The 24,312-nt window shown below is 51.3% G+C and overlaps 4 protein-coding genes across 10 annotated transcripts; 1 reads left to right on the top strand and 3 right to left on the bottom strand.

Annotated features, from left to right (window-relative positions):
- Positions 1-578: 578 nt before the first annotated feature.
- Positions 579-5,884, bottom strand: MLLT11 (MLLT11 transcription factor 7 cofactor). Of its 2 annotated transcripts, none has more exons than XM_019739947.3 (2): positions 5,509-5,884; positions 579-1,830 (listed from the first exon to the last, which is right to left on the bottom strand). In XM_019739947.3, the coding sequence occupies exon 2, from the start codon at positions 1,822-1,824 to the stop codon at positions 1,552-1,554; it is 273 nt and encodes a 90-aa protein (XP_019595506.3). In that variant the 5' UTR covers positions 1,825-1,830; positions 5,509-5,884; the 3' UTR covers positions 579-1,551. The 2 variants fall into 2 exon arrangements, with proteins under 2 accessions (XP_019595506.3, XP_019595507.3); XM_019739948.3 differs by having other exon boundaries at positions 579-1,826.
- Positions 5,885-5,957: 73 nt separating this feature from the next.
- CDC42SE1 (CDC42 small effector 1) lies at positions 5,958-13,808 on the top strand. 4 transcript variants are annotated; one of them, XM_019739949.3, is made up of 5 exons: positions 6,383-6,533; positions 9,571-9,863; positions 10,391-10,501; positions 11,200-11,288; positions 11,532-13,808. In XM_019739949.3, exons 2-4 carry the CDS (start codon positions 9,810-9,812, stop codon positions 11,272-11,274), a joined length of 240 nt encoding a protein of 79 aa, XP_019595508.1. In that variant the 5' UTR covers positions 6,383-6,533; positions 9,571-9,809; the 3' UTR covers positions 11,275-11,288; positions 11,532-13,808. The 4 variants fall into 4 exon arrangements, with proteins under 4 accessions (XP_074175066.2, XP_019595508.1, XP_019595510.1 ...); XM_019739951.3 differs by lacking the exon at positions 6,383-6,533 and adding an exon at positions 6,651-6,926; XM_019739952.3 differs by lacking the exon at positions 6,383-6,533 and adding an exon at positions 9,203-9,458.
- Positions 13,809-13,918: 110 nt separating this feature from the next.
- C7H1orf56 (chromosome 7 C1orf56 homolog) lies at positions 13,919-16,405 on the bottom strand. Of its 2 annotated transcripts, none has more exons than XM_088799603.1 (2): positions 15,150-16,405; positions 13,919-14,161 (listed from the first exon to the last, which is right to left on the bottom strand). In XM_088799603.1, the coding sequence occupies exons 1-2, from the start codon at positions 16,233-16,235 to the stop codon at positions 14,000-14,002; spliced, it is 1,248 nt and encodes a 415-aa protein (XP_088655729.1). In that variant the 5' UTR covers positions 16,236-16,405; the 3' UTR covers positions 13,919-13,999. The 2 variants fall into 2 exon arrangements, with proteins under 2 accessions (XP_088655729.1, XP_019595531.3); XM_019739972.3 differs by having other exon boundaries at positions 14,026-14,318.
- A 125-nt stretch (positions 16,406-16,530) lies between these two features.
- On the bottom strand, positions 16,531-24,183 carry BNIPL (BCL2 interacting protein like). Of its 2 annotated transcripts, none has more exons than XM_019739973.3 (10): positions 23,618-24,183; positions 22,693-22,782; positions 22,432-22,496; positions 21,995-22,219; positions 19,427-19,609; positions 19,134-19,236; positions 18,847-18,978; positions 17,887-17,973; positions 17,605-17,703; positions 16,531-17,147 (listed from the first exon to the last, which is right to left on the bottom strand). In XM_019739973.3, the coding sequence occupies exons 1-10, from the start codon at positions 23,659-23,661 to the stop codon at positions 17,111-17,113; spliced, it is 1,065 nt and encodes a 354-aa protein (XP_019595532.3). In that variant the 5' UTR covers positions 23,662-24,183; the 3' UTR covers positions 16,531-17,110. The 2 variants fall into 2 exon arrangements, with proteins under 2 accessions (XP_019595532.3, XP_088655730.1); XM_088799604.1 differs by having other exon boundaries at positions 22,178-22,219.
- Between the last annotated feature and the right edge of the window lie 129 nt (positions 24,184-24,312).

Raw genomic sequence — 24,312 nt, 5'->3', positions numbered from 1 at the left:
CTTTTTTCTGAACTTACGTAGATCTTGTCATCTTTAAAGTATTTACAGTATATCGTCCAAGTACTGTCTATATTAGTATTTACAGATTCCCTTTTTGAGTCAAAATCTTGTCTCGTTCCTGTTTACATCCTCTTAGATCCTGGCTCAGTACGTTTCATATAGTAGAGACCCAAAAACTACTTGTGAATTACTCCTTTTTTTTTTTTTTTAAATGAGGCGAGATTTAAATAAGCAAATAGATAATATATTTGAGTGATTTCATTTATCTTGTTAAGCACCTAGGCTGAGATAAGGAGCATATTTAGTTCTACAGGTGCTTTCTGAGGCACCTAGAATTACATTAAATATGTTGGTAGTCAGTGGGCAAGCAGAAGAGGGGTTGGTTGTAGCTTTCTCCCTAAATAATAATTTTAAGTTGATTTTACCCTTTTTCGAAGTTCATCATTTTAATGTGTAGTCTACTCAAATCATTCTTCCTCCAGAATATTAGATAAAACTATAAGCTAAATGTGAAAGCAAGGCTAATTTTTGAGATCTATACTGCTTTCCAGTGAAGAGAGGAAACTAGACTGCAGTCCTGGGATTGAATATCTTTATTAAAGAAATGAGTAAATGGCAGCACAAATCAGCAGCGATAATTTTGGAAGGAATGGGGACAAGGTGTAGGGTCAGAATGTGATTGTTCATTTCATGGTCAAGGTGGCTGACGGCCCATTGATCAATACCATACATCACAAACGCAGGAGAACAAGTCCGAAATACTAAGGCCCAAACCCTATGTTTAGAAACTGAATCAAAACCTTGCAAATTATCATAATAGCAAGACAGCATGTTAAGATTTGAAACGGAGTGATTTTCCTCAGCTAGAGTTTTCAACCCACATTTAGGGGCAAAGTTGTACAGTGAGTAGGCGTGAAGAAGAAACACCCTTTTGAGAAACCATAGCTATATCTGAAATGCTTCACTGCTTTCCCCTATTTTCATTTTCCATGATGGGAACACCCTTGCTTTATACCTTTACCCCCAATTTCTCTGCGAAAGAGTGTAATACTGAAGGAGCAGAAACAAAAATGCAAGACTCTTATCACCTCAGCCTTTTAGAAATCTGACTGTCTCGTACCAGATAGTCTCAAATGAAAACTTACAAGCTATTCAACCCTTTAAGAAATATTTGTGTTTACTGTCCTGGAGTGGGAAACCAATCATTCCTTCCATTTTGCACTACTATACTCTCTGGTGCCCCCATCAGGCCTGTTTTCTGGACTTAATGTGGAGGGAGGGGGTGGAGGAAATCTCTGTGACCCAGTACTCCATTGCTTGAACCCTTTGTGGCTTGAGGGCTTTGGAGAGAGACTGATAAGGAAGATAAATAAATAAATAAATACATAATAAATAAATAAATAAATACAACACCATACGACTCTAGCAGATTCATCAGCACCTCAACACAATAGAGGAGAGAGAGCAAGATTAATAGGGGGAAAGGGTGGAAAGGAAGGGGCTTGAAAGGGAAGACAATGAGGGCAAGGTGGTGGGAGAGAAGTCTCGGGCTTAGATCAAGTCCAATTCGAAGGAATGGATGCTGGCAATAGGAGCTCTCCAGAAGTTGAAGGTGCTGTACTCAAGGAGGGCATCACCTTCAGGGTTTTTCTCCTCCTCTGTTCCGGTTGCTTGCCCGGTCATTTTGCCAACGCTGCTGTCCTCGATCTTGTAGGTGGATGTATCTGACAGACCCAGGCTTTCCAGCTCCGACAGATCCAGTTCTGGAATGGGCATCCTCCAGAAAAGAAAGGAGCTGTACTGGCTACTCACAGGGTCCCTCATAACTTCCTAGAAAGAAACCATTTGTCAGTCCTCATGCTACAGCAGTATCTTTGTGGCCCAGGGCCTTTCCTTACTTAGAAACTTTCCATCTCTATTTGCCTCGTACATAATCCACGTTCCCTAGGACAAGCTTCAGGAACACTTTATTACCATGACCTAACTTCTCCCCAACTTGGAATGACTTCTTTACTGCCTACAGCTTCAGGGCTACCTTGAGTCTGGTTTTCAAGGTCTTCCAGAGTCTGGCCCCATTCTTCCTCGCAGTAGGACCTTCTCTGCTAGTTATGCTCATTCCTGTCTTGCTTAACTCTCTCCACTCTCCATCTGAAAATACTACCCAAGTTTCAAGACTCCACTGTCTGTAGAGGAATCTTTCCCCTCAACTCCTATTATTATTTGCAAATACATGACTTGTTCTTGCCTTAGCTTTAATAGGTCATGGGACCTCTGAAAAGGGTTTCCACTTCTATTTTCCTCCCTGCCTTCCAAACCCTACAATAAACTCTCCTCGTCCAGGACTTTCTTAAATTTACTTAAATCATGATGTTTGGGGTGACAGATCATTGTTAGTGTCTTGTACAAGGATAGTCTTATCTCCTTCAAGGGACTGACTTTCCCCAAGGGTAAAAACCAGTCTACTTTGTACTTTCTTCACAAGTACTGGGCTTTGCACACAAGAGACATTCAAGGCTGCTGATTCATTTTCCCTCACTGTTTGATACAGTGAATACCTTGCCACTCCCGTCTAATAGTCCACAGATAAGCCTTAATAGCCTATCTATTTCTCTCTAGCCTACCTCTCCAGAACAAAACCCAGGTGCTACAAGAATTTGCCTATAACAGGTCCCTTTTCTCTGATCCCAGTGCTACAATCTACCTGATAGAGCAAATGGATTGGAAATTCCAGGTAAAAGTAAAGTTTAGGTTGGAAGGAGAAGGTCCTTTAACAGGAATTAAGACACTTTTCCATGCTTCAATGAGTACTTCTGTCACCTTTTCTGCTCACCCCACCCACCCTGATGTTATGACTATGATACACTCTGCTGCTTACTAGCCAAGGGAAGGAGCGAGAAGCATTAGGTGAAATGTTCCCAAAAGAGCAGAAAGAACATTCCACCGCCACCAAAAATAGAACCCCATTTCCAAAGGCTTCCTCCAGCACACTCCACTGGCTCTCACCAGGCCTTGAAACCCCTACTGGTGGCCTTAAACAGGTTCCAAAATGTCCCCATATAATGTGTCAGGCGAACATGATAACCACTACCTCACAGAAACTCTATAACCCCATATAAAAGTCTCCACTAAGGCAGAAAAAGAAAACCTTAATCTAGAACACGTTTATGTGTGAGTACAGCGGCTTTAGCAGTGGCGAGTAGATAGACTGGAATGTTTTTCATATTGAAAGTGAGTTCTGAGTTGCTCTTTGTCTTCTTAGGTTCAAGCTCCAAAATAAACCCTGGGAACCGAGCATTACTCAGCTGAGAAGCTGCTTGGAAGGAGTGCGATGCGGGGACTGGAACAGGGTGGGAGCCTGTTGGGAAGGTGAGGTCATCGTCCTATGATACTCAGCTCTGATCATCTCCACAGTAATTTGCAGAGGGACATGCACAGAAAGAAAGCTACAAAAAAATGGCTGAACCTATCAACCAACCAACCCCAGCTTAGGCCGGGGACTACCGAGATCCTAAGAAGCAAACCTCAGGAGTCGATAATGTTACTGACTTCTGTCCAAAGGCATTTTTAAATAATATTACCAGTGATTTGCCTACCTACCTGGCTTCTTTTATATCCCTTCCCTTTCCAGAGTGAGCTGAGTATAAGCTGGGCAAAAAATAGGCTCTTTAAAAAGTAGAATCATAAGAGGGAAGTAATCATAGACCTTTAAAACTAGAAAACACCTTGGAAATTCTAGTGACTTGTGAAACCTTCCCGTCAGTTTGGATAGAACCCAGGTCTCAAAACTCCCAGCCTGATTGTTTTTTTTTTTGATGTGTTGTACACAGATAGTTGCCTAATGTTTTATATAATCCAATACCAATATTCTCAAAACTTTCCAGAATTCTTAGTTCCTGAAGAACAGATATCCAGTGGGTTAGGTGCTAATTGTTCCTGTGATTCTGATCTGAATGGGGAAAATGCAAAAGGCAGCAGAGCAAGCCAGAATCTAAAACAGGGATAAAGCTCTTTGACAAGCGGACTCCTTTTCTTAGTCAGCCCACGTGTCCAACCTGCCCAGACAATCGGAGTGTCTGGCAGAGCTTCTCTTGCAATTAGAAAAGCTAAGGGAAATTTCACGAAATACGAACTTAAAAGGCCTAAACTCTCTAGCTGTCCCAGAGACATGTACAGAGAGGAGTAAATGCATTCTAGAAAGACACTCATACAGCATTTGTGGCATTTAAAATCAAGTGAAGAACATTGCCTACACAGGAAATTGGAGCTAAAATACCCTTTACATTAGTAATGAAATTCTTAAAATAGTATGAATTTAATTCCCAAGTATCCAAATTTTGCAAGAGGTCTCTTTTCAGCTAGCTTTCTCTTCCCCTCCCCAATATTCTCCACCCATACCTCATCTATCTTTACCTCTTTCATTTACTTATCTTAAAGGGCTTGGACAGTGTCTTGTGCCACAATGTATGCCGAATAACTACTTCCCGTTAGCCTTCATTTTAAATCACCCAGATATTTTAGGCAATTTCTAAATATCACTGCCTATTCTTAGTGATACATGATTAGCAAATATGTAGTATAAAAAGACACACTCTCTCTGAGCCCCACGGACACGCCCAAATACCCTTTGTCCAGACCCTCCGTGGGAACCCAGGGCCTACCCAGCCAGGCCTTGCTGTGTCACGCTGCCACCACGGTAGGGGGAGGACCAGGGCTACTGATGGGAAGCAATGGAAGCTCTCTGGCTTCCTATATATGTGCCTCATTCGGGGTCGGATTTTCTTATTAGCCATGTCCTTCCCCCACCTATTGCCCTGAGCTGCAAATAAGCGTTCCTTTTCCAGAATCTGCCCCCATACCTAGCTCTGGGGGGCTGTACTGATGATTTCAATATGGTATCAGGCAGTTCTCCAATACAGGCGCCCCCCCATCTTCCTACCTCAAGCTGCCTTTCTTTGGAGCAAAGGTTTGAGATGGGGAGACTGTTAAAGAAAGGTGAGGATTCATCTCAATATTATCTCCGTATACCTCCCCCGGAACTTTTCTAGGAGTGAGGGTAGACACAGCAATAGAACACTATAGAAAGAAATTGGAAATACAAGGAAGTAGAAGCCACAGCGATACAGTAGGACTAGAGATTCATCAAAAAAACTGGTAGGGACAAATTACAGCTTGAAGAGGAAGATGCAGATAACTGTCCTGAAGATAATAAAATACACAGGACAGTGTCACGAGGCAAACAGATGCTTGAAATAAGGAGATAAATACAGAGAAACGATAACTACATGTAAATTGTTAAAAATTAATGCCTGTGTACAGCATTATCATGGATGGAGATCTGAGCGAAGAGATGTGAAACGGTGACCAAATAACTCCCCATTGTTCATCGTCGCGCCATCTCTCCCGGTGAACTGTCCCCCAACCTCATCCTTATTTGGGGTCTTCAACCTAACCAGAAGCAGCTGCTCTTCTGTCTTTGCAGTCCCTGCCCCCCAATCCAGTTTAGTTTACCTGTTATCAATGAATTACTAGCGTGTTCCAAAGATGGAGGGAGGATGGCGGGGCTCCGGTGCCTGCTCGGGGCTGGAGACAGAGACAGCTGTGGGGGCTTCGCCGGCTTTGTCTTCTCGCTCCCTCTCCCTCTCCCTCCCTTCAGTGAGTGAGTCGGTCGGCTGTCTCCCCCTGCAATGCAGCCCCTCCTAAGCCCGGCGGAAGGACTCCCCGCCCCTCCCTGCCTGACTCGGCTAATTCAAACGACAGGTTCCAGAACCCTTTGGGGAGGGAGACAGGCGTGAGGCATCTCAGTTGGCTTATTGGTCTACACAGTGATTGCCCGGCTCTTCAGGCTGACGAGGGGGGGGGGGGGGTGCAATGAGCGAGCAGTCAATTGTCCTCGGATTTTCGGTTTAGGGGTTAAAACCCTTAACTCTAGGCAACAATGGAGAGAGGATACCCCTTTAGTCCCCAGTTTAAGGATTTCAGTTACGAAGCGTTTTTGAGAATCAGGAAAATTCTGCCTCCTTTCCTCCAGTCCCTACTCCTCCCAACTCGCCTCCCCAATAAACGGAGCCCTGTTCCATTTGGGGTAGAACACAGAAGACTGGGGGGATGCTTCTGAGAATCTCGGAATTGGGTTGGGGGGATCTAGGGGCTCCGCTTCGTTTTGCCTCGGCGCGCAAAGGGCACGTGCGATTCCGGGGGACCCAGCCTGGATGCCCGGCCTCCTCCAGGGGTCCGCATGCCGCGCTTCGCTCAGCAGGGCTGCGGCCCTCGGGGGCTTCCCAGGCGGCCTCCCACGGCGCTCCGGCTGCAGCGCCTCTTCAGTCCGGGGGGGAGCTGTGCGCCCGGCTCCCAGCCGGACGGGTTTCGTAATCGCGTCGCCGCCGTTTCCGCCCTCCGCCAGCCCCACCTCTGCCGGCCCGCCCTCGGCTCCCCCACCGCGCCGAGGAGCGAGCCCGGGAACCCCACACTGGCGGGCACGAAGCGGGAGCCCCCCACCAGCTGCAGCCGGGCGCCTCGATGTGGGAGCAGAGCAGGTGAGACCGTGGGGTTGGTCCCCCGCCCGTGAGCCCCGCCTGCACTACCGGGCGGCGCCGCACCGGATACTGGGGGTGGGGGAGGAGGGTGTCCCTGGCTGTGGACGAGCTGGGTCTGTGGGAAAAGGGGTGCGCTCCCTGAGTAACCGTCCCCATCCACGATCGCGCGGCGCGCAGGCCGAGGCCGCAGAGGAGTAAAGGGAAAGAGGGAGCTGGGCTGTTGGGGGAGGTGGCAGGGGCAAGGTCTCCGAGACTCACTGACCTCGGTGATGGCGTGGGCCAGACAAAGTGAAGCCGCACTGGGTCCTGGAAGGTCTAAATCAGACCGAGGCAACCACGGGCGACAGTGACCGGGCCGGAGGGATTCGCAGAGAAGCCCCAGCCCAAGTTCAGGTTGGGAAGAGCCGAGGGTTCCTGGGTAGAGTTGGGGAGGGGGCAGAAATGGAGTCTCTGTGACGGGCAGCTTGGGGCCTACCTCTGTTTCCTCTTAAGGCCCCATAAGACCTCACCTGGGGAAAGACGTGGTTGGTGCTGGGGCACAAGCCTGTCACTTGCCTGCAAAGTGGGGCCCATCCCTACTTCTCTAGAACCCCTCAGCAGGGCCCCGTGTCTGGAGGTCTCCACAGGCCACCAGCTGCAGCCCTGGGCTTATAGCCAGAATTGCCCACTCCATTCTCTTAAGTCTCTTTCTCTTTCTCTTTCTCTCCAGCTGCTTCTTGTGAAGGCTTGTCAGGCAGCGGGTTGGAGGCCTTGGGGCTGGAGGCAGCAGGGACCGGGAAAACCGGTTTGGGGCTAGAATAGGACCGGGGAACTACCTCTGTACATCCTTCCCCCCTGGAAACTTTCTCCCATCCCTTCTGCTTACTCCCCAGTGGTTTTGAAGCCCTTACGCCCCAGTGTGACCTTGGTGTCTTTCCCAGCTCCGATTCACCCTGCCTATTTGGATGTCAGGCCCAGATGTGGGCCTGTCAGGATACGGCCTTACATGATCTAATCCTGATCCCACCTGCTGGTTTACCAGCTCCTGCTCCTTCGTATGGGATGGAAATAGTGGGCTCAGTACCGCTTCCTGGGCTTAACAGCTCAGGATTTCATTTTTCCTCAACCCACTCTTTAGATATTTTAAAGAAGGGGAGTGACAGCCAGACACTCTTACTTCCTTTCCTGGCCTTGTTCCCCCACCCCCGGTCACCCTGCCCAGTTTTCTCCACGTTCTGACCCCACCCCCAAGTTTTAGAGACCCCTGTGTCCTGTGTCCTGGAGAATGGAATTTCCTGGTCACTTCTCATCATCATTGGTCATTTCGTGCCAAGTCCCCCACACACACTTTCCCTCCACCCATTTCTGGCCAGGTCCCTGGAAAAGGAACAGAAACGTCCTTGTTCCCTCCACTGCCCCTTTCCCTCTCTCTCCTCCCCCCCTTTTCTCTCCTCCTCCCCCTTTTCTCTCCTCTCCCCTCCCACCATCCACTTCTGTCCACTCAGCTTTGAGCAGGGGGGTATTGGGGAGAGTCCAGTCTCAGTACAGCCTGTCTAGTGGTGTTGGGGGTTTCCTCTGATTCTCCATTGTTTTCTTCACCCGCACCCCTGTCTCCAACCCTGACCACCCGCCACCATCACAACAAACACTGTGACTGACTTCCCCATTGACCACAGCTCCCCTCTCTGTCCCACTGCGCTGTGACTTCCGGCCCGTCTCTACTCCTCCCCTCCAGTGGTGGGAAGGGAACTAAGAGGAAGCCCAGACTCCTGGGTCCTTCCCTTCCCTAGAAGCTGCCTCTCAGGGTTTGTGTGATCTCATCTCAAGGCTGTTAAAAAAAAACACCCTCTGTTCTTAGATCAGTCTAGGGTGCCAGAGCCCCAGGCTTCCAGGTCTGGAGGGAGGGGAGGTTCGTATTCACACTCTAGTGTAATATTCATGAAACTGCCCCGTTTGGAAACTTGGACGTTGCCAGTGATAGGACACGTTGCCTGTGATAGGTCGGGGAGATGCGGCTAGAGAAGGCCAGGTGTGCCCTACCCTGGCTCGCAGGATGAACGTTCTTCCTTGGACACTAATGCTTTTGGAAAGTGTGTGGTTGGCTGATGACGCTTGGGGGTGGAAGTGGTGAGTGGGGAGGAGAGAACAGGTCATAGCGTGAGGGGTGAGGGAGGCAAGCGAGCAGGCAGGCCCAGGCCCTATGAGCAGCGTGGCACGATAGGACATGTGAAGAGGGTGGGGAGGCTGGAAAAAGATTTCTCATGGGACAGCAGATACCTGGCACAGGTACCTGCAGCCTGGCACAGGTGATCCATGAAAGGCACACATGGGGCTTTGGCCCTGCCACGTGTGTGCAAACAGGTGCACACGCAGGCATGCAGTGATACAGGACACAGAAATGGAGTGTGCACAGCCTTCAGGAAGGATCTCAAGGTCAAGTAATAAAGGAACTGCTAAATGTCTTTTGGGAGGGGCTGGATCTTAGCTGAGGGAAATGAGGAGGGACAAGGTCAGGGAACACAGAGGGAAGACATTCCTCACTGCTGAAAGTCTTTCTTGGGGTCCAAGCTGCTACATTCGTCACCTAGAACCTAGTAGTCAAGGTCTTGAAGAAAATCTAGGTGTTCAGAGTCAGGTAAGAAAAAAGGGAGGGACGGGGTGGAGGCCTTGTTTGTGAGAACAGAAAACCAAAACCACCATTTCCTCTTCAAAGTCACTTGCGTGCCCCTCCCCTTCTGCCCTAAACCCAGGGAGAAGGGAGGTGGCACCGGTAGCACCCCCAGATTTTGCTCCTTTCTGCCACTGCCCTTTGGTCCCTGCCCATCCTGTCACCCTAAAGGCTTCCAGCCCCCTTCCTCTCCCTTGGTACCAGCAGCTACGGCTCCTTAACCCCTCGGTGTCCTCCTTTTTTCTGAGCCTCCATTTGTGAAGTTCTTCTGTGAGGAGGTTAGTGTTGGGGACAGGACCAGGCCCTGGACAGGAACATGGGCTCAGCCGGAGGCTTCTCGGGGACGGAGGGGTTTCTCGCTAACCTGTCCTCTGCTTTCTGCTCATCTAGGGTTCCACGTCTGAGGAAGACATAGCCTTGTACCCGCCCGCCCCCTGGCCCTGGTCTGAGACACTGCCCTTCACTGCTCAGCTAAGGGTGCCGAGGACTCTCCTTTCTCTGGCCCGTGCCGCCGCGTGCCCAGGGTGTTGGTAACACCTGAGGGGAGTGCGCCGTGGACGGTCAGGGCGCCAGAGCAGGAGCCCTCTGGGGCCTCGGGCAGGGGAGTGAAACTGGAACCGTCGGGGAACATGAGTGAATTTTGGCACAAACTGGGCTGCTGTGTGGTAGAGAAACCCCAGCCGGTGAGTCTCCCCACCCCCACCCCACACACACAGAAACCGGGGACCATATTCGGGAGGCAGACGCACCATCTGGGATCTGCCTCCTCCCAGGCACCCTTCTTGCCTCTCTGTCAGGCTGTGGCCTAACAGGTGTGCGTTGGAATAACGGGGACGGGTGGGAGGCGTGAATAGTCCTGGCTGGCACTTCCTGTTCCTGTCCGTTCTGAGTTGGCCAGGGGTTGTAGGTGGAGCTTAACACCTGTCAGTTTCCCCCATTGTTTCCTCATCAGCCAGAGGTGACTCTGACATGTCCTTTCTTTGTCCAGTGTTCACTCTGCAGGCTCCTGCCCCTCCCACCCTGCCTGTGTCCTCTGGTTTAGGCTGTTCCGGCCTTGCCTTTCACACCCTCGTGATTTCCCTCTTATGATGCCATATCCCCTTGCCCTCCAGGCTCTTAGCTCTTCCCTTAGTGGTTTGCAAGACTTTTCCCTTCCAAGGGGACTGGAGGAGGGCGTTTCAGACATAACTCCCCCATTTTCTCGAAACAGAAGAAGAAGAGGCGACGGATCGACCGGACCATGATTGGGGAACCGATGAATTTTGTCCACCTGACTCACATTGGCTCTGGGGAGATGGGGGCTGGAGACGGACTTGCCATGGTAACAAGGGAAGGGGGACAGGTTGATAGGGGGTTGTGGCCTAGAACTGTTCCCCTTTTTGAAAGTTCAGGGAGAGGACATAACAAAATACTCGATGGGGAAGTAAGAAGCTAGGTTTCTAGTCTTGGTCACCAGCTGCATCAACCCGAGACCTGGCATTTCAGGCCTCTGGCCTAGGCCCCCCATCTTTACAGTTGGCAGATTGTTCTTCATTGGGATGGGGGATATGTGCCTTTAAAAGTTACATGGGCGCTTTTTCCAAACGCCATACCCCTTCCTTCTGTTCACTAAGAACTGCTGTCTCAGTGCCACAGTAAATCATGTTGTGCTTGGGGATGTGGGGGCAGGGGAAGGCCGAGCGCCTCGGTCCTAATATGTGTATCTGTTCTCAAAGGGCGGGCAGTGGGCCTGGAGCTAGTGCAGGAATCCTCTCACCAATTGTGAAACTTCGATAAATAGGAGGGCCCTTTGTGAGAGGAACTTATTCATAAAAGGCGCATTTTATGTCTCCCTCACGAAGGTCAGTGTGGAGGGAGGCAGTGAGACCTCCCTTGGAGGAATGGTGGTGAATTTTCACCTTTTTGGATGATTTTACTGTCAAGGAGATGGGGTCAGCCTCTCCCGGGGAGGACCCAGGGGCGACCTCCTACTGTGCGACATGAAGACTGATGGAGGGTTTCACGTGCGCTTTTTCACAGACAGGCGCGGTGCAGGAGCAGATGAGATCCAAGGGAAACCGAGACAGGCCATGGAGCAATTCCCGGGGCTTGTAGCTCCAACAGGAATGGTGAGTGATTAGAGAAACCCACCCAGCGCCCGCTGGTGCCTCAGCTCCTCCGCGAGAATGGGAAGCGAGGGGGGCAGAGTCAGGAACATACTCGTGGGATCCAGGAAGGCAGAGGGACAGGGGTGAGCAGACAGATGGAAATGGAGACAAGAGAACGCTGTGGAAGTGGAGTCTGCGCGAGGCTGCGCCTTTCTCCCTAAGGCCTTGGGTTCTTGGAGGCTAATCTTCCTTTTTTTAAATCAGGTTCTGCTGTCTGAAGCCTCCCTCTGTCCAGCCCAGAAGAGATGCTGCCCCCTCCAGATCCCTCCTAGAACCAGTGCCCCCAGGGCCCCCTTTCCCCGCTCTGCCTCATAGTGCCTCGGAAGGCTTGGGGGCTGGCCTCCCTCCACTCCCTCTGGCTGCAGCCCCTCCTGGAGATGGGGTCGAAGCAGCAGGACTGACCAAGTGACTACTCGTTGGCCAGAGGAGCGCAGCTGAAGCCCTGGACGCGCTCAGATCTGAAGTGGGAGTTTCTGGGAACCTGGAAAGAGTTCCCTTCTCCTGAATGATGGTCTACGGGCCACCTGTTTTTAAACTCTGAACCTGGAGCTCCTTAAGTCGCAGGTGGGTGAGGTTACCAGAGCTGAAGCTGGCTTTGCCGAGCAGCTCCTACCTCCCTGCCCTCGCCTCCTCCTTCTCGCGATGAACTGACGCAGATGTCAGGCAGGGGCTGGGAGGGTGACCACTGCCTGGGCTACTCTCTCTCCGTCTCAGACCTTAAGCTCACCGCTCGTCAGTACCTCTCTGCCAGAGCCAGCGTCTTTCTCTAGTTAGGCCCCTGTCCCTGTTTCTGTAGCATTGCTAGCTCCTCAGCACCTTTCCCTCTTTTTTAAATTAATTAAAGATTTAATTTAAGATGAGTTCTCTTAATTACCCCCATCCTGCTACTACCTCTGTCCTTACCCCATTCCTGTTAGGAGCCTTGTTTCCCACTGAATGAGAGTTATGGTAAGGGGTGGCTCTTACCCTGGTGACGTTCCACTTAAGCCTTGGGGACCTGGCCTGCCCTCTGCCGACCTCCCTGCTGGCCCAGGTGAGAGGAGGAAGAGGGATCTGGAGAGAAATGCCACAAAACTAGGAGTTATGTCTCAGGGTGGACTTCTGGACCCTTGAGGAGGGGAGGTGGGGAGATAAATGTGTTCAGAAGAACTCATCTGTGAGTTTAGGGAGCTTAAAATCCTCACAGCCTGGGAGCAGGGAGACCCATAGAGGAAGGTTTCTCAACCTGGACACTGGACATCTCGGGCTGGATAATTCTTTGTCGGGGGGCACTATCTTGTGCATTACAGGATGTTTAGCAGCATCCCTGGCCGACCCTAGTTATGACAACCGACGTACCCCCAGATGTTGCCAAGTGTCTCTTAGGGAGCAGAATCACCCCCCCACCCCCCACCCCCGTTGATAGCCACTGCTCTCAAGTCAAGATATTTTTCCCGTAAGTGATTTCCACCGCCACCCTCCCCCACCCCATGATTCACCCTAAGCCTGAGCTTTGATGAGCTTGGCCCCCATGTAAAGTAGGCTTAGCGGGGCTGCACAGTCGCCAAACAGCCCTACTCAGTCTGGGGCTTGTGCTTGTGTGGGTTGTCTCTGTGCTTCTCTGTTCTTGCTCTCAGGACGAGGGGGGCCTCCAATGGAGGCATGAATGGGGTATGGTGGGCTTGGGGGGTGGAAAGCAGTAGAGCTGCAGACAACCCACTTCCCCTCCCCAGCTTTAAGCCCTATGCCTGTGCCCTTGTCCTGGAACCAGACACAGGTAAGACTCAGGGAATTTTGTCTGAAGACCAGGTCCCACTCCCCGCCCAGCTAATGAGTCTGCTGTAGGTGGGAACGTAATGGAGGAGCAGGATCTTCAGGCACTTCGTTTTCTCAGGTGTTTTTTGTTCTGGTCCCTTCCTTGCGGGGAGATGAGGAAGGCAGAACAGGGCAGATGAGCTCCTGCCTGCTTTCTCATTAGCGCCGTAACAGGAAGCGTCCTGTTGGACGGTGGTGGGGGGGTGTCAGGAGCGTGGGAACTAGGATCCACTCTGCTGATTGCACCATCCCTCCCGTCTGCCCCCAGCTACAGTGACTAAAGTGTCATTTTTCCAAGTTCAGTGTATTTCCTGGAGTTTTTCAGGGTCAGATTGGTCCTGGAGACACATTCACAATTTATGTTCCAGTCTAGCTAGTTGCTCTGGAAGTAGCTCGATAGCTCGAGGGTTGTACTAGATCTGAAAGGTTGACAGGATAGGGTAGAAAGATGGGGACCCCTGGAGTTGCTGGTCACTCTGATCTTCATTCAGCCTTATTCTAATGCCTATTTGGACACAATCTTTTCTTTGGTGCTTTCACCTTTCGCTACCTTCTCTAATGTGCATGCTGCCATCACTTTAACAATATTTAGAGTGATGGGAATGGGTTTGAGAGTCATAATTTATATTAAAAAAATTTGTTGGACTTTTAAATACATTTTTCAAATAAAAAAAAGTGTAAGCAAAATAGTCTCAGACTAATCACTACAGGTGAGTGTTGGGTAACGCCTAGAAAGTGGCTGACGTGGGGTTGTGCACCTTTCCAAGGAGAGAAGGCTACGTATTGTGAAGGCAATGAGACCACTATCGTCCAAGGGGCCCACGTCCTTGCTCCTCCTGTTCCCTTCTCTGGGTATTCACCTGAGATTTTCCAAGTCTCTAAAGAAACACTTGTTTAAAAACAACTTTGGCAATGAGCAAGGTGAACAATATCAACATTTTATCTGAGGGATGGGGGAAGGGCCCAAGCCACACGCTGCTAGCTTCACAGTTCAGTTTTAGGGTCCACGAGACTGGCGGTCTCTCCTTCCACAGATACCTCTGTAAAAAGACACGAGACCAAACAATGTTTTTTCTAGTTTTGTTTTTCTGTACTAAAAATATCCGGGGGGTGCTGGGATTGAAAAGGGAGGAGAGATTGAGATGCCGACACCTCCTCTTGTAGGTCAAATGGCCATTACCTCTGGTTTCTGTCTATCTGGGTAAGAAAGAAAATAGAGAAAAGGGGAAATGTAACAAATCTATTTCTTTTCCCTTCCTTACTTCATGTCCCTCTCCCCACAAACCCTCCTTCCCTCAACACTACTGTGTTTATGCTTCTCTAACATAGTGAATGCCATTGGACACGTAAGGAGAAAGACAACAGAAACCGGCAAAATGACCAAGTGGACATTTTGTCCCTCACCTCTCCCCAAAGGTCCTATCATCCTATCCATTGAGAATATTTTACCAGGTCAGTCGAGCCTTGGGTGGCTCAACTGTGCTTCCTTGAGAATTCTTTGGGACCGTGGTTGAGTCGGCACTAGGGTCAAACCAACCTGGTTTAAGGCCTGCTGTGATTGCCACTTATCAACTTTACAAACCCCCATTTCTTCATCTGTAAAGTGGGGATACTAATACCTCATGGGGGGTTGGAGGGCTGATCCAGGGAAAGTGCACATAGCAAGACCTCAGACACTGGCTGTAATTACTATTAAACTGCACAGAGAAGCTGAAAACTTAATTATCTTCCACCTCCATTAATTATCTGCTCATCAGGAATTCTTTACATATCTGCAATCTTAACAGCTTGGTCAGTCATCACCTAATGACCCACTATGCATGTTACCTAATAACCAACCAGCAGTTCAAGGAATAACCAGTGGAATCGTGGCCAACAGGATGGACAGACCAATGCACATTACGAATCAATAACTAGACATACAAGCAGCAGTTGACACAAGCACAGTGGCTGCTGAGCAACAGGCTTTGCCTATCAGGGCTGTTCAGATCCATCAACAAAGATCCCCGCTCATCGCCAAACACTTACTGGTTGCATCTCTGCGAACACTGAAGAGAGGCTGTTCCAAATATCCTCCAGCCCTATCCTGACCCGCCTCCAGAAAGCAAGGGCGGGGCTGGGGCTGAACAAGTGCATGGGCGTGGGTCTGAGTCTGCTGCTGAGGGGAGGCATGGGGCTGGTGGTGGCGCTGGTGGTGCTGGTGGTGCTGGGCTGGGTGGTGCAGCTGGCATCAGAACAGGGGCTTGAATCCAGGGGGCATTCCTCACGATGCCGGTCGCAGGAACATTGACGATAGGTGCAAGGCCGGTGCTCCGTGCGCAATTGGCTCAGCGCCCCAACTCGGAGACGCCCCGAAAGGCCCTGCAGCTTGCCTGCGCGGGTCCGGCTCATGGTGCCTGACTTGCAGTGGCAGTGCCATGGGCCCCAGGGCATTAGCATCACCCGAAGGTCCTCCGGAGGTGGCATGGCTGTGGGCGAGGGACGTGAGGAGCGGTGTGGGGTGGCACCTGCTGTTGTCCATTGGCTGAGGCTCGTGTCGGAGAGCGCCAGGTCCTCAGTGGACCTCCAGCTGGAGCGCGGCAGGCTTGTGGAGAGCCTGTATTCCGGCTCCTGGACATTCGCGGGGAACCTTGAGCTGGGCCCCACCGCTGTACTGGGAACGGAACTGGGAACCGTACTGGGAACCTCCGAGCTGGTGCTACTCTTATCGACGTGAATCACAACCCCCTCCTCCAAAGTCCCATCCTCATGCTCCCACGACCGCGACCCATTGACGCCCGTGGACACCGTCGAGGCCAAGAGCTCCGCAGCTGCTGGGCCTGCCAGGCGGTCGGCAGTGGCCACGACATCGTCCTCGTCCTGCATCATTACCCTCCTCTTCGGGGAGGCAGCCGTCAGCGCGGTGGACGGGTAGTTGCGGGTCATTGGGCCCTGGAAGCGGAAACTGACCGGCCGAGTCCCGGTCGTCCCGGTCGTCCCGGCCGTCCCGGCCGTCCCGGCCGTCCCGGCCGTACCGGCCGTCCCCGCCGAAGTCAGTTCTTGGGCCCCCGCCGCCGCCCGGGACCCCAGACTCAGCAGCAGGGCCCAGAGCAGCGCGTCGGCGGCGGGGACCATGGGGCTGGACGGTGTGGGGCTGGGAGGGAGCCCAGAGATCGAGGCCGGGCCTCCTACCTTCTCTCCCTCCCGTCTGCTCTTGACCCACCGGGTCGTTAGAACTGAGGCCCAGGGGGGAGGGGGCTCTGATGCGCGCGCCACGCCCCCACCCCCGCCCCCAGGCCCTCCGCCCGTGGCTCCCGCAGCCCCAGTGGCTCCGCTGAAAATCCTGGGAACCCCCGCAACTAGAACTCCACCGACAGACGGATTGTGATGCAGGGGCTGGAGAAAAGAGTTCACTTCCTCGGTGCAGAGCTTAAACCTCTCATGGCAGTTTATTAAGCGCTCCAAATCTCAATTGACTCAAGAGGACAGAAGGACAGGTTTTGAAAACACGCCTTCCCCGGGCTCACAGGCAGCAGACAGGGCTAAAAAGGAAAGGGGGGCACACAGCGGCCCTCTCAGATTTAGGGAGGGACTCCTGGCCCCGCCCTTCCCACCCACCACCCTTCACCTTCACCCTAGGGCTAGAATACCACACCCAGGTGGAAAGGATTGCAGCCCTTTCCTCGAGGAGGCCCAGATGACTCAGAGATGACGGTTCTACAGCTAAAGCAGGACTCAGACCCCCAGCCTTGCACTTTCGCGCACAAAATGCCACCATGTGCACCCCTACTTCTGAAATGAAAGGCACCCAGCAGATCAGGTTCCAGACCAGCCCTGCTTTGAAGGCAGGGTCACGGAAGGAATGACACGCCACGGAGATGTGAAGATCCACTGGTCCTGGGGGTGAAGGAGATGTTTACACAAGAGCTCACGTTTCAGGGTTTCAGGGTTCGGGTGTAGGCAGATGGAGATCTTTGCTTGGTTCTCCGGCCCTTTATCCCAGTCCTATGCTAGGTTCCTCCTGAGCCATGGAGATCCTGGTCCAGCCTAGGAGAGACAGGGAGAGAGGGTACCTGTGTTTTACGCACTGGTTTAGGGAGAAGCCAGGTGACTGGAAGAGAGAATAGTGGGTGCTTGAGTGGGTCTCATCTAGGATTCTTTGCTCCCTAGCTCTCTCCCCACTGCATAGGCTCTCGCACTCACTGCCAATACGTCCCTTTCTAATTTCTAGGGCTGGCCTGAATCCCTCTAAATTCGGTGCTGTGATCATTTCTTGAATCCTGGTGTCTCAGCACTTCTCTGTATAGTTTTTCATTTGTCCTTGTTGGATACAGTAGTGTCCTTCCTTTCTTCCCTGGGTGTGTGCAGTTTTCCCAGATACCTTGAAGCAGAAGGCAGGGCCTCTGGCTGTTAGTTGCTTTGTATCTCCCGCACGGTATTAAGAAAATGGAAACTGGCTTTACACATCCCGCCCCCACCCTTTATCCTAAAACTCGGGACTCACTGTCTGACAGCTTCAGGGATGTGGACCTGATCCAAGGAGATGAGCTGGCCCAGCTCTCCCAGGCTGTTCAGAAAACGGATCTTGCGTGTAAACTTGGAACTGAAAAAAAGAGGGACAAACCAAGCGTGTTTTGTACCGGGAAGGGGGCTCCTGGAGACCCTCATAAAGGAAAATGGAACAAGGAGAGTGCTTAAGGCTGAAAGAGACAGGATGGGGCAAGTTCCCTTATCCTGATTTTGAAAATGGGGAAGGATGGGGGGAACCTGTCCCCCGAGCGAGTACCTGATGAAGGGCCGAAGCAGTGCCAGGAGCGCCTTCATGTACCACGTGGCATGGACAACCACCAGGGCACACAGGTTTTTCCGGAGCCTGAAAAAGAAGATGAAGTCAGCCTATTTTGTCTCCCATCTTCAGGCCTGAAAAGCAGGCGGGGCTATCTTCTGTCCTTTAACTTCCTTCCCGTCTCTACTTTCTAGACTTCTCTGGCAACTGGGTCTAATCGCCATTCTTTTAACTGCCAGCTCAGCTCTCCCCAGCTTGAGCCCTGCATGCTCATTTTTAGGAAGCCGTCTTCTCAGAACCTCTCAGCCTGGTCTTCTCCACCCATTTCCCTCCTGGGCCCCCCCCTCACGTGAGTTCCTTTTGTACCCTGCTCCATCCTCCGGGACCAGGCCTACTTATAAAACTCCAGGTGAAGAAGACCCATGAGGAGAAAACAAAAACGAAAACAAAGGAGCGAAAAAGAAAAAGTGAACAAAGAGAAGAGGGGAGAGAGGGGAAAAAGGAACAGGGGGGAAAACAGATGTGTGGGTTAGGGACGAAGGCGGAGAAGAAGACAATGGACTGGAAAGGGAAATAAACGACAAGACTGTGGGAGACGGAAGGGAGCCCAGGGACAAAGGGATTCTCACTGCCATTTCACAGACAAGGAAACCGAGTCTCAGAAAGGTTAAGTGACTTGTCGAAAGTCACACAGCTAGTAAATGGTGAAGGCAAGATTTGAAACTAACCCCTGAAGTAGAATAATCCAGAATAAAAACAAAGGCCACAGGAAAAAAGAGAAAAAAAATATTTGAAACTAGATTTGCCTGAGTCTAAGAGGACAGAAGATGGGAGAGGCTGGGAAAGGGGTGTAGAGGGACGCAAAAGAGGAAGAACTAAATGGAAGAAGAAAGAACGGGAGGATGGGAGAGAAGACGACGAGCCAGAGCCAGAGCCGTGGCCCCTTGTCCCGAGGCTCACCGCCGGTCCAGAGTCCGGTAACACTGCTGCATCCAGCTCAGATGTGGAACTTGGGCCCTGCTGGTACCTCCACTCAAGTGAATAAGCAGATAATTCTCAGCTACCAGCAGCTCCAGAGTTCCCACCATATACCTGGGGGGACGCAACTGTCAGGGGAGGTGTTTGGGTCGTGGGGAGTGAGAGGGACGTTACTATGGACTCTAAAATCAGCTACTGGTCGTGGAAGGGGTTCCCTTTGTATGCCTCCCCCCAACATCCAGCTGGGCCCTTCGGGCCTCCCACCTCACCTAAACAAGTGCTCCATGACATACGTGTAGTTGGGAATGCTGCCTCTGGGGAGGTAACAGGAAGCAAAGAGGATGACAGCATTGAGGCCATCACCATGGTAACCTGGGAAGGATAAGGGGAAGATTCATTCATTCAAGCAACAAATATGTATTGACAGACACGTTTCGGCTGAGGGACTCGGAGGGTCTCTGGAAGTTACAGGAAGGATGGCTGCACCCAATCACGGGGTTTCCAGCGATGGCATTTTAGTCCAGAAGCCATAGTCCTTCCCCTCCACTATGCCAGCGATTACCTCCATGGGAAAGGACTTTCTTATAGGGCTCAATGACCGTCATGTCCACTCGCTGCTCCCGCTGGCCTGTGCGGAACACCCTCCAGCGATGACCATCTTCTCCAGCCACATCCCACATGCAACCCCGGCCCAGCCTTTCAGCGGCCTCACTGGCCCCCAGGCCCTCTGCCCGGGGCAGCTCGTCTAAAACAGAGGGATGGGGAAGGGTCAACAGGGCAGAACACACACCCTCAGCATCGTGTAACGTCCCCCGTTTCCTAGTTTATTACTGCACCCTGTCATCCCTCAGTTCCTTCCCCGTGACGCCAGCCCTAGTTTGTCCAATACGCCAACCCCTTGCTGGTCGCTCTCTCCTACGACTCATCATCCTCACTTTTGCAGTAGACGGTGCCCTTGAAGCAACCTTGCCCTGTGGTAGGTCCATGGCCCTTGCCAGTATCAGTTTTTGTTTTCTTTTTTCCGGATTCTTTATTCCTCTTTCCATGCTTTTCTTCGGGTGAGCTCATCTATTCCCACGTCTTGCATTAGCAGCGTAAGGTGATGATCCCCAGATTCGCCCAGGCTTCTCTCCAGACCCACATCCCTGCGTGCCTACACGGGACACCTCTACTCGTCTCTCTGTCACCTCCAAGTCACCAGGCCCAAAGGGCAACTCAGACTCATGCTATTCTTCCTCTCTCAGATTCCTTTCTCGGGGAAGGACTGCGTCCACCCAGCTTCCTGCGAGAGAAATCTGTACATCACCCGAGACTCTTCTCTATTGGCCCTCGAGCCAAGTGGAGCCTGGGTCCTCTTCCCTCTGCCTCCATTACACTTTTATCACTCTTTCCGCTGCTACTGTCCTGGTTCAGCTTCTTAGTATTTCTCACCTGGCCTGTTCTCGCCTCCTAACTGGTCTTCCTGCCTCTGGTCTGGTTTCCATTGCACCCTCGACACCACTGCCGGAGCAAGCTTTCTTTTCTCCCCTCCCTTTTTTACTCAAATGACAATAAGATGCCCACCTCATTTTAAAAAATAGCTGGCTCGTACTTAGTATTTCATTGTATGGCTGCACCATAATAGGACTGATACCCTACAGAGGGATCTTTTCAGAGTGATTAACTCTGATCACGTCACTCCCTTGATGAAACCGTTCAATGACTCCCCATCTAAAGATAAAAGATAAAATCTAAATTCCTTAGCAGGGCAGCAAGAATCTCCGTGGTTTGACCTTGCTGACTTAACATAGCACTATCTTTTGTCATTGTCTCTTAACCGCCCCGCCTTTCATATCTGAGATACAATATATATTTTGGTTTTGTCCCTGCCTCCTGAAACACTCAATGAGAAAGATGAAGGGAGTAAACATTGTTATTCATAACAAGCGCCTTTCAACCACATGAGTTTTTATTAATAAGGTGACATCGGAAAGCCCCTAAGGATTAGTGGCTGGTTGCCAGGGGAACCATCCATGTGATTAGAGTGTTGCAACTTTGAGAAGGGGAGAGAGACTAGGTTGTGTTAATCACTAATGGCCAGTGAGCTAATCAGTCGTGCCCACACAATGAAGCCTCCACAAAACCCTAGCTGAGGTGGTTCGGGGAGCTTCTGGGTCGGTGGTGAACAAACACATGGGGGTGCTAAGAGGGCGTGGAAGCTCCACACACCTCCCCATATGCCTTGTCCTACACATCTCTTTCTTCTGGCTGTTCCTGAGTTGCAGCCTCTTACAATACACCTGTAAACTAGTAAGGAAATTGTTTTTCTGAGTTCTGTTAGTTATTCTAGCAAATTATCGAACCCGAGCAGGGGGTAGTGGTAGCCAGCACAGGCCATGACCTGGACATGTGACTGGTGTTTGAAGTGCGGGGAGGGGGACAGTCTTGGGGGACTGATGCTTAACCTTGGGGTCTGCGCTCACTCTAAGTGGTTCATGTTCTAACTAAATGGCAGGACACAAGTTGGTGTCTGGAGAGCTGGAGAATTGATGGGAAAACCCACAGTTGGTGTCAGAAGTGTTGTGAGTAGAGAAGAAACCAAATTTTCCTTAATATCTAAATAGTCATGCTTGAGACTTGGAATTCCCCAAATGCCATGCCGCTGCCCCAATCGCCTCTTCCATCTAGAATGCCCGTCCGACTACGTGATGGACAGCTGTCAGTCACCTCCTCTGTGGTCTTTCCTAGTGCCTCTCCCGCAGTGCTGACCTCCTCCTCCCGGCCTGCTCTGTACCCTGGACATGTGAAGGTCATAAGCTGAAATTGCATTTCCTTCTATTTATGCTCATTTCTTACTAAGCAGAGAATTGCCTGAGGGTGGGGACTTTATATCTCCGGTTCCAGCTCAGTGATGGCACGCAACAGTCATTCAATAGTTTTCCTTAATAAAAAGGGACCCCAGCCCCCCTCTGCTGACACCCTTGCCTTGGATCTCTGGGCTCTAGCTTTCTGTTCTGAGGAAATCAATTTTGCTGACCTCACTTCTCGGTCCCCACCTTATTAGTTCTAACTTCAGTCCCACTAAATCCATCCCGAGCTTCTTTAACTGGCCGCTACTTCTACCAGCTCAGCCCTCAGGTGTCTTTCCCACCTTCCCATTCAAACTCATGTCCACTGTCCAGCTGCTCCGAGTCTGAAGGTGTCTCTAATTCGTCTACTTCCAGGTCAGAACTGCCACCAGGAGAGGAAGGTACAGAGTGGGCAGGAGAAGCTCCATTATCTCCCGGCCCTTTCGTCAGATTCAGTAGCAACGCTGGGGCAGAAAGACGCTTACGCATGGGACGCTGGCCACACAGGGCTAACGTGCTGGGGGTACCTGGGTCGGAGGGGGAGGGGGACAAAAAAATAAAAAGATGTGTGTATGTGTTAGCGGGGGAGGTTAGAATTCCTGTGTAGATGGAAGTGACAATACGGAGACAGCACAGGACATTTGGGGAAAGGGAATTAAAATTGCAAAGGGATATGGGTGGCATAACCCTTCACTAGATTTGAATCAAGAATTTGAGGCCTAGGATTGATTTTTCCTACCTGCCTGTGAGTCACTTTGAGGATTATCAGTATCTTCGGAAGGGTCAGCCGCTTCAGGAAGCAACCTGGAAGGGAAAAGATTAAAAGGGGGAAGAAACACAGGCTAAAGGCACCAAGCCAGATGTTGATTGATCCATTCTCTCCCCGCCACGATTTCATCCCCTCCGCTTTCTTTATCCGGCCTCTTCCCTTCAAGTCCCCCCATGCCTGCCCTCCATTGTGACCACCCCCCTTCTCCCAGCCTCCCTCACACCTCCTCACCTAGGGAATTCTTCATCCTGCCACTCCTCCTGCAGATCCAGTCCCTCGAGTCTCAGCAGTGCTCCCAGTCCTGTCGCTTCTGCATTCTCCCTGACCGTAAGTCCCCCCACCCCCCAGAAGAAAAGATTATCATGAGGCAAACTAGGCAGTGTCTTAAGGGGACTGGATGGGAGGTAGGAGACCCTGGGATGGGGAAGAGTGACTCAGGTGCAGGGCAGAGGGCAGGCCTTAAAACAAAGTCAGATCTCTTGTCTCCCAGGCTGATGTTTCCACCCGCTTCACCGCTGGCTACAAACGGATCGCCCCTCATTTGCGCTGAGGAGCAGAGGAAGGATAGAACATACAGCTCATCAGTTACATCTGTGGCAGTTGCTCCACCTCCACAGTAGGGGTGAGTGCTTCTCATTACCATTGGCCAGAACCCAACAGACCTGCCCCACAGTCACTGGGCAAAGCTGGGGAAGATGGCACCTGGTCAGGCCTGCCTTTCCTCCACCATGCTGGGAGTGGCCAGGGGAAACCATGGCATGGGTGGAGGGGTGGAGGAAGAGGGTAAGAAGAAAGATTTGCTGGGGAGGAGCACCTGGACCTAAATTAATTCTAGGTCTGCTTTTCTAGAGAATGGCCATTTTGGAGGGTGAGTGTTAGAAAACAGAGAACAGGGTCAGATTTATCACAGAATATTTCCTTCACACACACACACACACACACACACACACACACACACACAGGGAATTACCCTGGCCTCCCGTTCCCATACCATTGCGACATTTCCTACCTAAAGCCACCCCCATGTCTTCCCTGCAAATTCTTAGTCTTATTGCCTCTAGGAACCCAAGATCAGACCTGGTAAGAGCTGGGTGGTGGGAATATCCCCCAAGACCATTCACTTCTTTCCAGTTGAGTTCACCCAGGTCTCACATACCCGAGATCCAATGTCTTTTCTCCTGCCTCCGCTATAGTTTCCATCTTCACAAATCTTCCTGTCTCCTTTACACCTGGACTTCCAGGCAGCCGGCGGTCCCAGCTCCCAGCACTTCCGTACCCTGTTCTCTCTCAGCTGTTGTTGCTCTTGCCTCAGTAGGAAGGGTTGGAAGGGAGGGAACCTCACCTTCAAACAGGTTTTGCCACCTCCCTTCCCAGGGAGCAGGTTCACCCAAAAGAATAACCCTGCCTAAGTGGGGGCGGGTTTGGGGGAGGAGAGTGCATTTTCTAAAGGGGCGAGTCTTGGGGGGGGCGGGTAGAGGTCTATGTACTGAGGCCACTTGTTCTCAGACTCCTCATAACCTGGAAGATGCTTAAAAACACACACACACAAAAAAAGACAAAAAGGCAACAGTAAAACCCATTTTGGTTTTAAGACTATGTTGGCCCTACCTTTTGAGCATAAGCAACATCAGCAACGCAAGTATGTTTTCAGGAGGGTTCTGGAGGAAGAAACAAATGAAAGGAAAGGCTAAGGGTGACAAGTGACAGAAGACTGTTGCGCCTCATTCCTAAAGAGTCAACGGAAGGAAAACATGAAGTAGAGCAGGAAGAAGGGAGCTGAAACTTGAGGCTGAAACAGTGATCCGAGGCAAAGGCCTGATTTTAAGTTGTAAAAAGAGACAATACGGCCCC

Source organism: Rhinolophus sinicus, chromosome 7, assembly GCF_057876585.1.
Source record: "Rhinolophus sinicus isolate RSI-liver-muscle chromosome 7, RSI-T2T, whole genome shotgun sequence".
NCBI classification, from domain to species: Eukaryota; Metazoa; Chordata; class Mammalia; order Chiroptera; family Rhinolophidae; genus Rhinolophus; species Rhinolophus sinicus.
This window is presented reverse-complemented; position numbering and strand designations above follow the sequence as displayed.

What these genes read in the sequence shown, in the direction of transcription:
- MLLT11 (XM_019739947.3), bottom strand. Translation starts at nt 1,824, where the DNA reads ATGAGGGACCCTGTGAGTAGCCAGTACAGCTCCTTTCTTTTCTGGAGG.
- CDC42SE1 (XM_074318965.2), top strand. Translation starts at nt 6,236, where the DNA reads ATGCCGCGCTTCGCTCAGCAGGGCTGCGGCCCTCGGGGGCTTCCCAGG.
- C7H1orf56 (XM_088799603.1), bottom strand. Translation starts at nt 16,235, where the DNA reads ATGGTCCCCGCCGCCGACGCGCTGCTCTGGGCCCTGCTGCTGAGTCTG. An exon ending in TGTTCGCAGAGATGCAACCA is followed by an intron (nt 14,162 to 15,149) that starts GTAAGTGTTTGG and finishes GTCTTTTTACAG; the next exon opens with AGGTATCTGTGGAAGGAGAG.
- BNIPL (XM_019739973.3), bottom strand. Translation starts at nt 23,661, where the DNA reads ATGGAAACTATAGCGGAGGCAGGAGAAAAGACATTGGATCTCGG. An exon ending in GAAAGTCCTTTCCCATGGAG is followed by an intron (nt 19,237 to 19,426) that starts GTAATCGCTGGC and finishes TATCCTTCCCAG; the next exon opens with GTTACCATGGTGATGGCCTC. An exon ending in TACCGGACTCTGGACCGGCG is followed by an intron (nt 17,974 to 18,846) that starts GTGAGCCTCGGG and finishes CTTCTTTTTCAG; the next exon opens with GCTCCGGAAAAACCTGTGTG.